At 42.1% G+C, this 18,003-nt stretch overlaps 2 protein-coding genes across 2 annotated transcripts; one reads left to right on the top strand and one right to left on the bottom strand.

Moving 5' to 3' along the window:
* Window positions 1-802: 802 nt before the first annotated feature.
* MONOS_18466 (uncharacterized protein) lies at window positions 803-11,922 on the bottom strand (the record flags this gene model as incomplete). Its single annotated transcript, XM_067871490.1, has 12 exons — window positions 803-4,817; window positions 4,895-5,057; window positions 5,364-5,967; window positions 6,009-6,935; window positions 7,018-7,188; window positions 7,235-9,159; window positions 9,309-10,120; window positions 10,229-10,639; window positions 10,702-10,943; window positions 11,068-11,315; window positions 11,503-11,644; window positions 11,902-11,922. 12 exons carry the CDS (start codon window positions 11,920-11,922, stop codon window positions 803-805), a joined length of 9,681 nt encoding a protein of 3,226 aa, XP_067718567.1.
* Window positions 11,923-12,359: 437 nt separating this feature from the next.
* MONOS_18465 (uncharacterized protein) lies at window positions 12,360-12,815 on the top strand (the record flags this gene model as incomplete). Its single annotated transcript, XM_067871489.1, has 1 exon — window positions 12,360-12,815. One exon carries the CDS (start codon window positions 12,360-12,362, stop codon window positions 12,813-12,815), a length of 456 nt encoding a protein of 151 aa, XP_067718566.1.
* Between the last annotated feature and the right edge of the window lie 5,188 nt (window positions 12,816-18,003).

The raw sequence follows: 18,003 nt of genomic DNA, 5'->3' as shown, positions 1-18,003 counted from the left end.
ATCTTGTTTTTTCAATAAAAAATATAATCACAAATTGGTTTGTTGAATTTTATTAAAATGAATAAGAATTTTTTTTTTCAGTGATTTTTCAGAAACACTTTTGTTTATGTGCTAACAGTCAAACAATTAAATAACATCCAAAAAAGTGTGGAATATTGCTTCTAATATCATCATAAATTCAAGTATTGAATTAACAAATAAAAAATTATTATTTGATTTTAAATTGAAACAACAATAGAATTTATATTTAGTTAAAACAAAGAATTTTTTGAATCATAATCGTGCTTTCTTGATTGATTTTTTCTCCCGATTTTGAATCATTTTTTTGGTGAATTTCTTTGAAATGAAAAATACTATTAATAACATAATTCAACTTGGAAGAAAGCCAATGCCTCAAAAATAGACATGTGCTGAAATGCAGAGTGTATGTGGCACGTGCATGCAAATGCCATGAATCAGCCAATAGAAGAAAAGGCACGTAGAAGAAATCCTTTCTTCACAAACAAAAAATATAAAGGAAAAAATAAAAGAAAGAAAAGAAAAGAGAGCAAGATAAATTCAAGCAGATATCGCAATTGTGCGTGATGACGGGCATCTCACCATATTCGTCACACAAAATGCGGCTGCAATCCATCCATTCATTTGCTTCCAATGCTTCTTCAATGGATCTTCTATCTGTGAAATCTTGTGTGACCAATTCCACTAGCCTCTTCTTTTTCCGTTTCTCTTTTCTTTGTCATTCCATTTTCAAACATTGTTATGCTCATCCGTCAAAATCACGCTCACTTTAATTTCTGCCTTCTCAGTTGCTTCCTTCCCCACTGAACCTGCTGTATTTCCTGTAGCTTCCTGATTCTTCCTCCAGCCCAATCGCATCGGTCACTGTGAGCATGACTGTCCCGGCCGGGAACAGCCCAATTAGCACCCGCTTCACATCTGTCAGAGTGCACCTGTCCCTCGCCTCTTGCGAAAAGCACCCTTTCACCAGCCCTTCCAGCCTGCTCCCTTCCAGTCCTCCCGTCTTCGGCCGCTTTCCTTCTTTCAGCCACATCCCCGCCACCTCTGCTTCATACTCGCCAAACGGGATCTCCAGCGTCAGACTCTCCCACAGCATCATCCCAATCGAGAACACAACTGTCTTCTTTGTGGCTCCCAGATCTTTGTTCATCAGCAGCTCTGGCGCCTTCCACCGCAGACACTCTTTCCGGTTGTCATCCTCATCCTCAAAGGCCGACGAAGGTGGTGGTGATTTTGAGAATCTCTCGCTCTTCACAGAAACATCAGAGGAAGAGGTGACAATTGTCGAGGTGGAAGAAAAAGTGGATGAAGTGTCTGAGTCTGAGGAGCAGTCGGAGTGGAGTGCAATGCAGATCACCATGTGCTCAGAAAACAGCACGATGTGAGGGCTGAGGTTGGCAAGAGAAGGCAATTCCTGTTCTTCATCAAATGAGTGGAGGGCAAGGTTGGCCACCCAGAACAGGATCTGAGCAGCCGAGACCTCCCGCTCCTGCAGAGTGCCTATCGCCATCTCTTTCTTCTCATTCCTTCCATGAAGCAACATGAACAGCGAATCCCTCAAGTCCACAATGAGCTTCTCATGTGGCGATGAACAGGCCATTGCATCCACCAGATTCGACATCGATGAGGTGGTTGGACACAGATCCTCTCCTCGAACAAATGTTGTGTCTGTGTCTGTAGTGTCTGTTGTTGAGGTGGATGAAATGGATGGCGATGGTGTTCTTTTCCTCGTCTCTTCCTCATCTTCAACCTTCTCAAGCATCCATTGAGGGATCTTGTCTGAATCTCTCCCCAAGATGTATTCTGTTGAGCCACTCTCACTCAACAAATGCTCTGATGACTCTGAATGTCCCAAGCTTTTCTCATACACTCTCTTCTTTATCCTCTCTTCATTCTTCTTCTCTGCCTCCCTCTCAGCTCTCCTCCACTGCTCCTCGGGTGACATCTCCATCGTCACCATCTCAAACGCTTTCGGATCCTTCTTCACTGTGTCTTCAACAATCACTTCCAGCTCTTCTGTTCTTCTCTTTTGCTTTCTCCATCGGACTATAAATATAATCAATGTTATTAAAAGAATTACTACTACTGCGATGCAAACAATAACTGGCCATGATGCATTTGGGCTTTGTGCTCCTTCTGTTATTTTCTCATCGCCAAAGCTCTTCTGCTCGCTCCTGTTCTTCAGGATGAAAGAATCAGTTGGTCGCCGAATGCTCTCGTCTCCAAACAGAATGCACACTGACACTTCAACCTCTTCCGATACTCCATTTATTTTTGTGGAAGGTATCCAGCTGTGAATCTCAGTTTCAGATTTGTAGTCGCTCTCATTCATATTTTGCTTTTCTATTTGAGACTCACTTCCAATTGAAAAAGCTATCTGAACTGTCAGATTGCATGGAAGAAGAAGCCTTCCGATGAATGTGAGCTCTGTTGTAATTTCTCCTTTTTCCATCTTCACCGACTCTAGCACAGGGATAAAAAATGATGATGCTCGCTCTGAAGCAATTCCACCAAGCACACAATTGCTATTTGCAATCCACATGGATGTGCTTGGCAACATGCCGTCTCCTCCTTTCAGGCTTGCGATTGACAGCATGCCACGATCAGCGCATGCTATATTCCTTCGTGCAGATGGATATCCTTTCACCTTTGCATTGTTGTCCCGAAACTCCCCTTGATCTATCATCACATTCCCTCCAGACACAAATAATCCCCCGATTGGCGATTCTGATATGGTGGTGCCTCTTATTATTGTCTCAGACTGTTGCAGGGCAACTAGTGATCCATTCCATTTGCATATCTCGCTTCTTGGCGTCTTTGACTCCACGGTGTCGTCCATTCCTTTCCCGCTAAAGCTGCAGTATTCAATTTCTGTTTCATGGCATCTATCAGAAGATAGCAACATGCCATTCTGCACAAGTGCCGAGCATCTGCTAAAAGTGATGTTTCGCATTCGCAGATTTGTTAAGCGCGTAAAACAGAAAAGTGTTTGCTTTCTTGCCTCGATTGATATATTTTTAAATGAGCCCATTGAAAGAGAGTATTCTTCACTGTTTCCACTCCTCTCACCAGCATTTATTCCCTGAAAGGCAAACAGCGCTCCACTGCCGCACACAACATCATGGCACTCGACTTTTTCCATGCCCAATAATTCGCATTCTTTTACAAGAATCGCATCACATGCACAGAAAAGCGATTCCATGATTAGGGAAGTGCAGCGCAGCGTTGATTGTCCTTCACATGCTATCAGCGGACATTCTGACGATATCTGTCTCAGTGTTGTGTTTTCCAGTTGCAGACATCCCCTTGCCTCCACTTGCACCAAAATGGCATTTATCTTGGTGGAATCTCCCATCTCTGCATCGCTTCGAAACGAGCACCTTGTCATTTGTGTTGTGCCTCTGCTGCACTCCACAAAGCATCCATGACCACGCATGCTCTCTGCACAAACAACAAACGAAATCCCCCTGAAGAAAACTGCCTCCGAACACAGCACCACATACTGGCGTGTGCATTCCAGTTGTGTGCCAATGCGCAGAAGTGCAGTCTCTGATCCCCGCGATCGTATCGATACATTTGCCACGTCCACTTCCTTTCCAATCAACCCTTCTCCAACAACCACAATCTGGCTTTCAAAGTCATATGTGAGATGGCCAACAGCATACCCAACCGACAAGCATGGAAGCGCCTGAGTTCCACAGTTTTTGCTGTCTTCACTTGCTGATCCATCATCCGAGCTCGTGAAGATCGTGTCATTCTGATATATCACAATAAACTCAATCAGATTCACTGCCTCCACACACAACTCTGCTCTGTCTATTCCAAATATTGCATTCAGCCTGTTGTACTTCGATTCTCTCAGATCAAACTGGAACTGCGTCTCGTTGATCTGCTCTTTGATGTTGTTGCACTCCACAAACAAATCCCTCCCGATATGCGCAATGTTCGAGTCGAACTTGATATTAGCAAAAAGCATGTTCAGGCTTCCTGCATGCACAGCCTCAACATAGAAGCCGCCTCCACACCCATTCTGTGCCGAACAGCTGCACAGCCCAATCGTCGAACCCCTCACGTCCAAGCATCCGCCAGAGCTCAATCGAAACAGAATTGCCCCTCCTTTCTGCGAATTGCTGCTTGTGCACATTTCAAGCATACTCGAATTAATGCAAAGTTTGCTTCCACTGCCTCTTCCTCCAACAACCACAACGCTTCCGCTCTCTCCGTTGTTTGTGATATTCTTGAATGAGCACTTGTTTAATGAAATCCCTGCTCCAGCGTTTTTGCTGTTCATTTGCTCAGAGTCGTCATCTCTCATGCTAATTATGCATCCTTCTTCAACATTTATCAATTCTGCACTGACAGAATCCAACACACAATCCACATGAGACGCTATTTCCATCAAACTTCTTCCAAACGATGAGCGGCTCACTGTCATTCCTTCCAGCAGCACAGCCCCTCTCAGCACAACGACAAATGAAGCGCTATTTTCCAGCAAAGCTCTGCCGTTCATCCAAGCCTCGCAGCTCGTCAACCTCAAGTTCCCATCTTCGCTGACAATCACCCCGTTTTCCTCGTTTGAAAACCCCTCTGCCACAACAAACGAGATCTTTTCAAAACAAAGCACCCCTGCATTTCGCATGCACACGTCATGTTGTTCGTCATCGCCCTGCACGACGCAAAGCTCAGCTCTTGATTGCTCCTCTTCTTCCTCCCCAATCGACTTCACTTCATAATCCGAAAGCACCCCATTCTCCTTGTAGTTGCAGCCTCCATCGATCACAACTATTTTTGTGGGGACTCTGACTCAAATTGCTTCACCCCGTGAGTCCAGCTCCTGCACGGATCCTCTGCTCCTCCACATCGCAACAAGTCATACCCGGCTCGAGCAATGTGCACTGTGCTTCCTTTGTACTGCACAAGAAACCTCAGAAGCGTTGTTTCATTATGCACTGCATCGCTTCCCATCAGCCCATTGTCATCTTCCTTGACAAAATCCAACGAAAACATGAAGCTCGACTTTGTCACTGTGGCATTCAGGTCTTTACACGCAACAAACATGTGCTCCCCGATTTGTGCGTGATTCGCTGCAAAATTGACACTTTTCAGCAGCAAACAATTAGACTGAACGGCTTCTTTCCCATCAACATACAAAGCGCCCCCCTTTCCCATTCTCTTCAGTGCATGCACACCCTTCCAGTGTGCATCCCTCCATCTTTACCGAATCACCGCCACTCGTTTTGATTTGCATCAGCCCTCCTTCCTTGCTTGATCTCGTTTGAGCCGTGCTGAATGAGCTGTTTATCGCACACATTGTGCCACGAACAGAAAAGGGAGCAGAAGCATACTCGCCAGACGATGTGTACGAACTGCTTTCAATAACAAGCTCGCCCCTGTGACTGATACAGCCACATATTGAACTGCAGCGCCACTCGCTTTGGATATGGAGCAGTTGATAATCGACAGCAAAGAGCTTGCAGACGACGAAGCAATCATCGAACGAACGGCAGATGATGCTGTTGGGGGAAATGAGAATTTGATTGTGCGGAACAACAGCGCCTTGGCATTCCAAAACACTGCACCAGATATCCCATCCTGGATGTCATGTGAAATGTGCAGTTTGCTGTATTCTTCTGCTGGCAACGAAGCAACAACAAATGAAGACATATCGTATCCGCGACTGACTGTTGCACCCTCCTGTATTGCCAGCTCCTTTGGATCTGCGTCTGCCTGCGTGTTGCAATAGCCTCTCCAAAATGACTGGCAGGGATGCATCAGCACCCCGCAGCCCAAAGTGTCATACCCTTCGCTGGACACAACAGCCTGCATGCAGTGCGCCTGAATAAGAAACAGCCTCAAATCCACTGGAGAGGGAAAGCGCGTTGCATCAATACCCTTCAGATCAGCAGCCTTCCCGTCGCTCCCACTCTGCCAGCTCAAACCTGAACCTTTCTTGTGTCACCGATGCATTTAGTTCTACACATTCCACAAACATGTCCTTCCCCCTCAAAGGCATCATTCTCACTCAACTGAATATTTTTGAAGTAAAAATCTCCACCAAACCCGGCACACAGCTTGACGAACAGGCATCCTCCATAACCTTTCTCATTGTCGCATGCCCAATGGCTCATTGCCCCAGATTCTATCTTCAGCTCTGCTTCCTTGCTCATTTCGCAGCAAGCAAAACTCCCATTCACTGAACTTCGCCCACAACCCTCAAGCGCACACTCCTCGCCCATCATCAAGCTCGACCCTTCCTTCACAGTGACAAATCGTCCTTTCTCTGCTCTTGCATGGCTCACGTTCATCATGCTGAATTCCACCCGAGCATTGCCTCTGCTTTCAAACATATTCGGGCCATCTGTTGCAATGTGGGAAATTGTGACGTTTTGGCAAACCATTTCTCCACCAAGGCAAAGTCCAATCCCACATTCATTGCAAAAATCAACACTTTCAAACTGAACAGAACTCATCTCAACTGCACCTCCGGTTTCATATACCAGCCATCTTGTCACCTCTGATTGGTCTTCATCTCCTCCTTCGCCTCCTCTTCCAAATGCACAATCTGTCACTGCGCATCGTCCGCAGCTGATAGCAAAGACAGAATTCAACTCAAAAGAAGATACCGAAGATAATTGTGAAGAAGTTAATGCTGGCGAAAGTTCTGTTGCAAATCTGAAAGTCAAGCCTCGAAGCGAAAGGGATATGTTTTCATGAGACACACATAGCTGCCCGCTTTGTTTTATCTCCAGCTCTGGGTGAATTGCCTTTGCCCCTTCAATTGCGAGCGATGAGTCTCGATCAATAACTGATCCCAAAAATGTGCCCGACACAATCCTTATTGTGGTCTGATTTTCGTTCATTGCTTTGAACCCATGCAACACATCGCCACATGGTGTTTCTTCGTGCCCACACCCCCTCTGAATTTATCACTGTTCCATCAACAAATACAATCTCCTCGCCTGCCGGAAAAAGCATAACTAATATCGAAGTGTTGATTACCACTCCAGAACTCTCATCATAAACCCAAAACCGCTCTTTTTCATCATCCTCTTCGACTGTTCCTTCCCACAACTCCTGATACAGCATCTTTCTCGCCTGCGGGCAAATCACATACACATCTTTCCCCACGCTTGCTTTGTTCTCTGCAAATGTGTTGTGCTTCATGCTGTACTTTACACTCACATCCACAAACCGAGCAAACAACCCTCCCCCAAACCCCTGCTTCTTCATCCACCCCATTCTTTTCAAAAACGCACCCCTCAATAATCAGCTTCCCATTTCTCATCACCTCCACAGCTCCGCACCCTCCCCTTCCAGCATGCTCCCCACAACTCACATTGCCAAATGTGCTCCCTCGGATCTCGCACTTGCACCCTTCTCCTATTTCTCCACTGAATGCCCCTCCACTCCCTGCTGTTCTCGACACGTTCCAGATGCTCAGCCCTTTCATGTTAACGGATGCGCACCCGCAAAACCACACCAAGCAGCTGTCTCCAAGAGCAGACGAATTCATCCAAGAATCATTCATGCTGAGCAATCCACAGCTTTGCCCACACACAACTCCTCTTTCTCCTTCCACAGAAATACCCTCAAACTTCACCCCACTTAGCTCCACTTTTGAGTCCAGCCCTCTTCCATCCACAAGCCCATGTTGCACAGCACACAACTCCATCGCTGAAAAATCATCCATCACAAGCATCCCTCCTTCCACACTAACAAATGAATAATCAATCCTCCTTGAGTCTGCCTCAACCTTCGCCAAACACCTTCTGAGCTCCAGTTTGTCTTTGCTGCACCTCAGAAAGCTTTCACGTTGGTAGTTAAATGAAGGCGGCATCCCAAATGAGACATCTTCAAAAGTGATGTTCTTTTTGGTCTCTATCAACCAGTCGGATTCTCCTTCTCCTTCTCCATGGACCATTCTTTCGTGGCTGTTGCCTTGGGTGTTGATGGTCATTTCTTGAGCATCCAGAATTATGGAATCGCAAAACCCAAAGTCTGCAAGAAGCGTAACCACCACGTTTTCCGATCCTTTTCGCAGTGCTGCAGCATGCACAATTCCTCTGCACGGATAATCCTCAAACCCGCATAATACATAATCGCACCCTTTGTCTCCAACAAACACATTCCCTGCGCTTTCTCGAAAGAACACAACAAGCGGAATCGGATTCTCTCTTGCTCCATTTTCCATCCCCATCAAATCCCACAGCCTGGGCGACTCTTCAACTTTCTTCATAAAGTCAAAGTTGAACGAGCCTTCATTCACCACCATTGATAAATTCACACACGAAACAAACACATTGTTTCCTCCCTTGTCAGCCATGTTCGCTTTTTCCCCTTCTCCAAATTTCACCCCCGCAATTATCATATCACTTGCCTCTTCAATGCACTTCACCAGCATTCCTCCTCCAAATCCCTTCAATCCGCCACATTCGCCAGCCAGCGCTCGGCATCCTTCAGCCAGCATTCTATTCCCACTCTCTCCGACACGAAGTCTTGCTGTCTTCGACAACTCCACAAAGCATCCTCCTCCGCTTCCTCCACTCACAGTGCAGTTCTCCATGTTCACATCGTTCAGCTCAAGCACCATCCCTTCATCCAACATCCCAAACAGCACACATCCTTTTTCTCCGTTCCTTGACAAGCCTCTGAACGTGCAGTTCCTCACTCCCATCCACTTTCCCAGCTTATCTGCCAGCCTCACGCTGCCTGATCTGTCATCTGCCCCTTCCTCTGAAAATGTCGTGTTTCCTATTTCCAGAGTGCCAGATGATGCATAGACAACGCATCCATCTGTTGCTTCCGAACCCTTTGCATTCATCATTGTGCATTCATCCATGGTGCAGCTTCCTTCTCCTGTGATCCAAATCATGGCTCCACACGCACACACAGCATTCCTGATGGTCACATCATTCAACGTTGTCTGCCCTCCTGTGCAGGCGATCATGGAATATGCAGCTGTGAGTGACGAGCGTACACTCAGAGCGCACGAGCTCAATGTCAAGACTCCACTTTTCGTGCATATTAGATAAAACCTCGTGTTCAAGCTCGCTGGCCCAGTAATCTTCAGTCCCGTAAATGTTGTCGCACAGCTTGTCTCTATCATCCCATCCTGTTTCTTTGCAGCATTTTCGAACACGTCTATTTGAGAATATACTGATGTGCCGTTCAGCACAAATACTCCGCTGACAAGACTTGCCTCCGAGTATAGCGGCACAGTGTTTGATATTGATGCGTTGAGTCCGTTTTCCTCCACCCACCGAGCCATCACAAAGTCCATCGTTTCGCACCCGTGTCCAGCATATCCACATCTGTCGAAATCTTTTTGTTATCTCCACCAACCATAACTGGCTCAGGGTCGTCACGCAGATACAGCACCAACGGGATTGCATATGTGCTGTTTCCTCCTTCATATCCCTCAAGCTCCTCTTCATTTGTGGTGTCAGCCACAAATCCGAGTGTGGCTTTTGTCACAGAAGCTGTGAAGTTGGGGGCTGTTAAAAACAGATTGTGTCCATGCCTGTCTGCTTGACATCCATCAAACTTCACTGCATTCAGCCCCATATTCACGTCACTGCTATTTGTCTCCAAATACATCCCTCCTCCATATCCCCCACTCCCTGCTGCAAAAACTGCTTTGCACTTGCTCACAATCGTCTCCATGCTTCTTCCAATCTGCAGCTTGCTTCCGCCTTCCAGCACCAGTCTCAGCATTCCCCCGTTTCCTCTTGGGCATGTCCCACTCATGTTTCCTCCATCTACAACCATTTCGCACCCCACTCCCAGCGTTCCGCGAAGGAAACACCCATCTCCTTGACCAGAAAGAGAGCAGTCTACGCTTGTCTCGCTCACATTGGTCTTCCTGGCTTTGTTCACAACAATCATCGGCTGCTTGCTTCCGCTGCTGCTTTCAAACGCACTCTTGCTGATTTTTGCCGTGGAGCCATCGCGAAGCACAATCAACCCTTCTTCTCCCCAGCTTGTCGTGTCAGCGAACGTTGCCTGCATCATCACCGTTTCAGACTCCGTTCCGCTGCACCTCACAAACGGCTCCACCAAAAGCACAAATGCTCCACAACAACACTGCTCATCAGCATCTTCCCTTTCTCACACACACAAAACAGAACGGGACAGACAGCACATCCGCATCGCCGCTCACCCGCGATGAAGAGAGCGTCAGCGCACCATTCCCTTCCCTTCGACTGCAAACACACAAGTCTGCGACTGTTTCAGTTCAGGCTCCAAGGCAAATGCCACAAGTGATATCTGCACACTGCTCCCCACCTTCACCATCTCGTACAGCCCACTCTCGTTCCCAACCATCCTCACCTCCGACATCCCTTCTTTCCCGCTCAAGTCATATCCCTCTGCTCCATCAAGCACCAGGCACTCTCTCCATGTGTAGCTCTTGTTGTACAGCACCAGATGCATCCCTTCCTGCTGCCCAAATGCATAGTCCATCGTCTTGCACTGATACTTTGCAAATCCACATGCACTCACATCCACTCCCCGTCTCCCACACTCACTCGCGCTTCTCGCAGCTGCAGGAAATACACCAGCGGGATTCCAATATTCGGTGTTCTTCCATCTTCTCCCTGCATCTCTTGCTCCGAGAAATACTCTGGATAGAACGGAAAATGTGCTTGAACAGTGCTTTTCTTGAGGTCCGGAGATTTGACAAACACATTTCGCCCCCAATCCGCATTGTTCTCCTCAAACAACGGGCGAGCCACACAGAAGTCTTCGCCTCCATCCTTCAGCACCAAACATATCCCTCCACCTCTGCTCTCTCCAGCAAAACCTCCTTCCCCACTCCGTTCTGCCCAGCATTGCTTCATCCCTGTGACTGAACTTTCTGATCCTATTCTCGCACAGCTTCCTCCAACCATCTCCACCCAAATCGCTCCGCCATCCCCGCACTGCACCTGCACCCGGTCATCGTCACATTCCCAAACTCAAACATCTCTCCTGCCTCCAACGCCTTCTCTGCCACTCCCCGTTTCCATTTCTTCTCGTTATCTGAGTTATATTCCCGCCTCGAACACAAACACTTCCTTCAGCACTCCACATCAGCAGACTGCACCCTTCCAGACACACATTCTCCACTTGGCAGTCCTCGATAGCAATCTTTCCCCTCCCTGCCACAAAAAGCGGCTCGTGAAACGACAAATCCACAGAGTCCGCTTGTATCGTGCAATTCTTTACATGCGCCAAACCCTCATACCCATCCACTGCAAACAGAGACGAACCCCTCGAATTTCCTGTATCATGAATCACTGTCCACCCTCCAACTCCAGCTTCCCGCTACCCACACTGAACAGCGAGCCGCTTTCCACATCCGACCGAATCGTTCCATGTTCCATTGTTGCATCTTTGCTTATGCAAATCTCCAGCCCGGAGATGCTCGCAGCCTTCTCCACACTCACCTCGCTGCACACCACAACCCCTGTGTGTCTGTGGCTCACCCACTGTGTCACCGCAAACGCGATTGTCCTGCACTCTGCTCCATTCTTCCCGCATCCTGCATCATCGCTTCCCCAGCTGAGTCGACTCTCAGAGGATCGTACACTGCAGGCACATCTGGGAGCCACCCTGCTTTGTCTCCGTTGCAATACACTCTCCCGGTCTGACTTGATGTCGAATATGAATATATTATCCACTCTTTGGTTGCATTAACTGTATTATTTGCTCTAAAATGGATATCATTCCCTTCATTTGTTGGGGATATGTTATTATCAAATAGGCAATATTTTATAAAGATCATTTTATTTGTATAAAACTCAAAACTGAGTGCTCCGGCAAAACCGTTTTCCACTTTTGAATCTTTGATCAAACTGTTGGTTATAGAATCATTGAATGTTCCATTGTATAAATGAAAAGAACCTCTTGATACAATTGCTTCATTTTTGTCGAACAAGCAGTCAATAAGTTCCAATTTTTTATGCTGTTCAATGTTAAATGCTCCACATGTGCGAGAAAAGCAATTTTTGAACTCGCATTGTTTCAAAAATGTGAAAGCATTGAAAACAGCCAAAGCTCCTCCAAAAGGTTGAACTGATGAACAATTGCATGAGCACCCATAAAACAAAGTGTTTAAAACAGTGCAATTCGCTCTTGTGAATGTGTAAACAGCACCTCCTCTTGGCATATTTTCTCCACAATAAGTTATTGAGCAATTTGTGAAAGTGCAACTTCTGAGTGTCAGAGAAGCACTCCCACCAACATTTAGTGCGCCTCCATTCCGTGTCGCTGATGTGCATGATTCAAATCTGCAACTGTCGAACTCTATTTGTCCACTCGAAAACGAAGGCAGTGAAGTGTTGAAGCATTGATCCTTTTGAATGTCATGCGATCTGAGAAACGAAGAGTTGAACACGACTAACTTTGCGAGCCTCGTTGCACTCTCATCAACACTCAACAGTGATTGGTCACAGTCAACCAGCAAGATGCTGGAGACAAGAGATTTCTGGAGATGGTTTGCTTCTGAGAAAGCAGTGGTGCTGCTGTGTGCAATGTTTGTTGACACATTCATAAACACCACGTTTTCCATCGACATGTGCAAAAGAGACAGCGAACCAAACACAGACAAGAAGGGTGGAGTCGACAAGCACGAAAACGAAGTGTCTGACAAAAGGCTTTGCCACAGCCAATTTCGCCCTCTGCACTTTCTTTCCACTCAACAAGCGATGAAATCGAACGGTTTTGTGTTCGGAACAGCAAACTCAAATTGCAGATCTCTATCCTTCCGCCTTCTGCTTCACAAAATCTGGAAATCGCCTTTGCCCCAAATGACATAGAAACCTGCTTCAGAAAAAGAGACGAACAAGATGTCACTATCTGACACTGTCTTCCTGTGGGAAAGAAGGTGACTTTTGAGGCACAAAAGTGCTGTTGTGCATTTCAATGAATGTGTCGATGGTCGAAGACACCGGCTTTGTGAAGTTCTTTTCCGCAATTTCGTTTTCGTGTTTCAAATTTGCATCTTCATCAACTGCAATGGACGGAGCACTTCTTCCTACTGAAATCGGTCCATTATCCATCTCGTCAAGGCCAAAGGAAACAACCCTCTTGCTGGCACTTTTTGAAAGATATTCAATTCTTGTGTTGGCGGCTAATTGAAAGGATATGGAAATGAATGCAGATATCAGCAAGCACTTGTCGAGCATGGAAACTTAAAACAGAAATAAAAGTTTTTCCAATATTGGGTTTTTGATAACCCATTCTTTTTGAATCTTTTTTTTTTCAAACAAATTCCTTTATGTTCAATTAAATATTGATATGTGAAAAATATTTGTTTCAAACTTTCTTGCTTCATGAGATGTGATCCACATTATATTTACCAAAATTTTTCACTATTTTTGATATTTCAATATTTTTGGAATAAAGATGAAATACGGATTGTGAAATAAAGGCTGAAAATGTTTCGAACATTCCTTATTTTTTGATAAACGCAAGAATTCTGCATTATGTGATAAATGGAAAAAGAAGCAATTATTCAGGTGAAATATTTATATTTTCATCAAACATTCAAAAAGGATCATCAAATTTAAATTAATGATAGTTGATACATTCCTTGTTGAGAAAATAACGCATTCTCTGAAAGCATGTGAAGCATTTTTCATTGTAATCTTCTTCCCCATCTTCTTCTTCACACTCAACAAAGTCATCATTGTCTTTTTCTTCTTCGTCTTCTTCGTCCCCAGCTGGATGGATTGGACGTATTTTTGTTCATTGTATATCCTGTTCATGGTAAAATGGGGAAATTTTATCAATGAAGATAATCAACAAATACAAACGTCCTTGTTTTTCCCATTTTCAAAATAAAAAAGGTTAACAATGAATGTAAAAAGGCTTTTCTTTTTGATAATTGAACCAAAAGTGAATATTCAACGAGAATGAATATGTTTGCACAACATAAGAAATGAAAGCCTTTTGATAATTTTTAAAGGAGAACACAAAAATTGTGTCCAGGTGATAAGGATTTTATATTTGTATCAAAATCTGTTTTGATGTATAATTCAATGCATAAGACTTCAATTTAATGTAATGGTTCATTTAGGTTTTGTGATATTTAAAAATACGGTCATATTTTTATTAGATCCTATTTTTTAAAATCAATTATTAAGCCACCCACATTTCGATTAATTCGTAGTTTTTTGGTATTTTGGTAATTATTTTTTAAATCATAACTTTTTCGGTGTTATTATTCTTTAGAAAATTCATTTTCATTTGCTGAATAATCGTCAATTAAACATCAAATGTTTATTATTCGTTTCAAAAGCCAAGGTTTGACTAGAAATTATTGCAGCTGCATCATTAAAAAAATCTATCACTTTACAGGGTCCATTTATAAATATTCTTTTTAAGTGTCCAAACCGAAATTTTTGTTAGAAAAAATATGATTTCAAAAAATAATCACTCATTTTTGAAAAATATAAGCAATTGAATAAATACATTTAAATGTAGAACCTGTTTCTTATGGGGAGGGAAATAAGGGGTTTAAAGCCTCCCGTTGAAGTTTTTCAGTTACAGGTTGGTTCTAATGTATGAAATTCAAAAAATATGCATTTAATGTATAAAAAATTAAATTTCAATGAAAATTGAAATTTGCGATAATAAAATTTATTAACTGGCTCAATGATAATAACCCAAAAATTAAAAATGAAAAAGGAAGTTGCAAGGAAATCTACTGCGGGTCAGATGAAGCTGCGGGGAGATGCTGTCGTTCAAATATCAATTATTTCGGAATCCGCTGGAGCGAATGGCGCATATAGTTAATGATGGAGCTGTGCGCATGGTGGATGCAAACAACAGCAAAAATTCAGCAAAACACGAATCAAGCGTGCTGTGAAGGCTGTTCGGCAAGGCAGACTTGTTTCAAAAATTGGAAGACCTGCTGTGGAAATTGGCGAAAAAGAGCAAACAGTGCTGGACGAAACAAAAATTGAATCACTGTCTGGAGCAAGCTTAACCATCAAGAAAATGCGTGAACTGGTTTGCATAAATATTCTTTGAAATGTATTAATTAATATCAAACGGATCAAAAACATTGTTTATGTTTGTCAACCAGAAAACAAGCCAGATGTTAAAATTTCTGCGTCAGTTGCCTACGATTTCATCAAACGACATCCAGAGTTGAAGATATCAAAACCGAAAATTGTTGACGAGAACAGGCTTTTGGTATCATGCCAACAAGTTTCAAAGCCCTGGGATGATATTCTCAATGGATTTCATCGAACAAAAAATAACAACAATGCACTGATATTTAATGTGGACGAGTCATCACTCAGAGTTCCCGATAGCTCCTATCGAAATGTTGTTCATCTATAAAATTCAAAATCCAGCTTCGCTTAATCTATTGAGAGAATCACGAATTCTACACTGATTGCGGCGGTTGCAGCTGATGGACAATCACTTTCTTCAGTGATTCTGTGCCCGAGTCTCAAACTTCCTGATGACTTGAAGCCTCTTCAGTCTTCAAATCTTGAGATTTAACCGAACAAATGCAAATGGATGAAATCTTCAACGTTTAGGAAGTGTGCACTTTCAATTCTTCTCCCTTTGATCAAAGAAATAAGACAACACATATCACTCGACGAATCACACTGCTTGCTTCTTATCGACTCACACGTTTCTCGTGCAGATCAAACAATCTGGCAAGAATTCAAAAAGAAAATGTGGATGTTGTGATAACCGTCACTCAAAGCACATGCATCCGCCAGCCATTTGACCGAGGAGTGTTTGCTGTCCTGAAGTCTGAGATGAGTTCACAGTTCGAAGCACCTTTTTCGTCGTCTTCAGCTGCGAAGAGAACAGCTCTGGTGGAAGCTCTTTATCAACCAGTTCATTCGAGTTATCACATTCTGTCAAAAAACGAGCATCCAAATGCAGCAGTGTGCTGAAAGACTCGTCTAAGCCAGTTCTGATGAAGCTTTTTCTATCATCGACTTATCCTTTTCCTTCTCATAAAAATCGATTTGACTTCAACGGCAAAGAAATAACAGAAGATAAGGTGCTAAATGAATGGGATGATAATTTGAAAAAGAAAATAAAAATGGAAAAAAATAAAGGAAACAATTCGGATAAAGAAAATAAAGGAACAATGAATTGCTTACACACACACACACACACACACACACACACACACACACAAAAAAAAAAAAAGAAAGAAAGAAAGAAAGAAAGAAAGAAAAAAGAAAAAAAAAAGAAAAATTTCATTAAAATCACAAAAAATTATTCAAATGCGTGTGATGAAGAACAAGCTACTTGGAATAATGAAGATTTTATTTTTTATTATATTTTAAAGCATGATTTCATAGAGCTTTTAACATTATTTCAACATCAAATCCATTCCTTCATAAGTAAGTGGAAAAACATATATATGGCTATGATTTTATCTTGACCTTTTCACTTTATCAAGACCTTTTTCTTTTTGTCATGCTTTTAGCTTCACACAAGCCTGTGATTAATAAAAATTACCAGAAATGTTTGAAATGTTTAAATTTCCTTATTCTGTATTTTTTTCAATTTTTCATGTTTTGCAAAAAGATCGAGGATAATAATAATTTTATGTTTTGATCATTGACTTGCTGCTATTCCATCGAATACTTATTCTCAGAAGTTTTAAGCTTTCAGTTCATAATACATCGTTTTATTTTTATATGATTTAGTTGTTTAAAACTTTCTCAACTTGTTTTTATCATTTTTCTCATTTCACACATTTTTCAAAAATACGATTTAAGGACGCATATGAATTTGTTTTGAAATTTATTGAAATGATAAATAAACATTATTAAAATAAAAAGATTCTTGTATGTTAAAATGATTATTTGTTAGTATATGGGTGATTCTTTTGAAAAGTCGCAAATGTTTAATTTTCAAATTAATCAAAAATTTCATATTTTGCTCACATTTCTGTTTCAGCTCACAAATCTGCTTAAGAATGTTTGAAATAGCATTATCAAGAAATAGATTCCATTTAAGTGAAGTTTGATATTTGTTAACAAAATTTTGAGTAAAATATGAAATTTTGATTAATTTGAAAATAAAACATTTGCGAATCACCCATATGTTTGGTAATTTGAATAACAAAAGTATCATATGTACTTGCTTTTAGTTAATATTCTTGAAAAGTTCCTTTTCATTTCAATGCTTTATGCAAATAAACGATAAATAAGATTTTGAATATTTTTTCATTTACATAAAATTTGACACAAACACATGTTTTTAAAAAACGTGTTTTAAGCAAAAACAGTCAAATCAGAAAAAAGGTGAAAAATTATATTGAAAATGTTAAAAACTAGTTAAAATAAAAATATATGAATGTGGAATTATGATATTGTGGCTTTAAACGTTCCGTATGAAATATTCGCTTCATGGCCAGCAAGTCTTTGATCTGGGTGCTAAAATAAAAAATTACAACAATTTATATGCACAAAAATTTACAAAAAATTAAACAACATAAAGTTGTAAATAATTATGATAAAATTGTTTGTTTATTTATTTTTGTTTCAAACCTTTGCTAAAAGCTCGAAAAAGCTTCAGAAAGTTTCAAAAAAAGGGTTGAGATAAAATTTTGAGGTCAAGATAAAATATGCACCCTATATGAAAACAACAAGTGTTCATCTCAGCTGAAACGAAAGAAAATTAGGTTCACAATTATGTTTTGTGAATTTTCATTTATGCAGGCAAAAATAATATATTTTTGTCATAGATAATATTATTTGATGAAAAAGTAATATCTGTAATTACTAATTTCCAGTATTATTTCTAAAAATCATGCAATACTGAATGCAAATATTCAGCATAGCTCAGCAATATTTTAAAATGGGAAATCTGAATCAGTTAAAAAATAAACCAAAAAACAAAATTTTGTTGAAAATCACTGGGATTTTATAAATAATCAAACGAAAAGGCAAATTTTATCAATAATTTTTGTGATAATTCGATCCTAAAGAAATCAACAATAAAATGAAAATACTGTAA

This window comes from Monocercomonoides exilis (genome assembly GCF_001643675.1).
Source record: "Monocercomonoides exilis strain PA203 chromosome Unknown scaffold87-37991, whole genome shotgun sequence".
NCBI lineage: Eukaryota > Preaxostyla > Oxymonadida > Polymastigidae > Monocercomonoides > Monocercomonoides exilis.
This window is presented reverse-complemented; position numbering and strand designations above follow the sequence as displayed.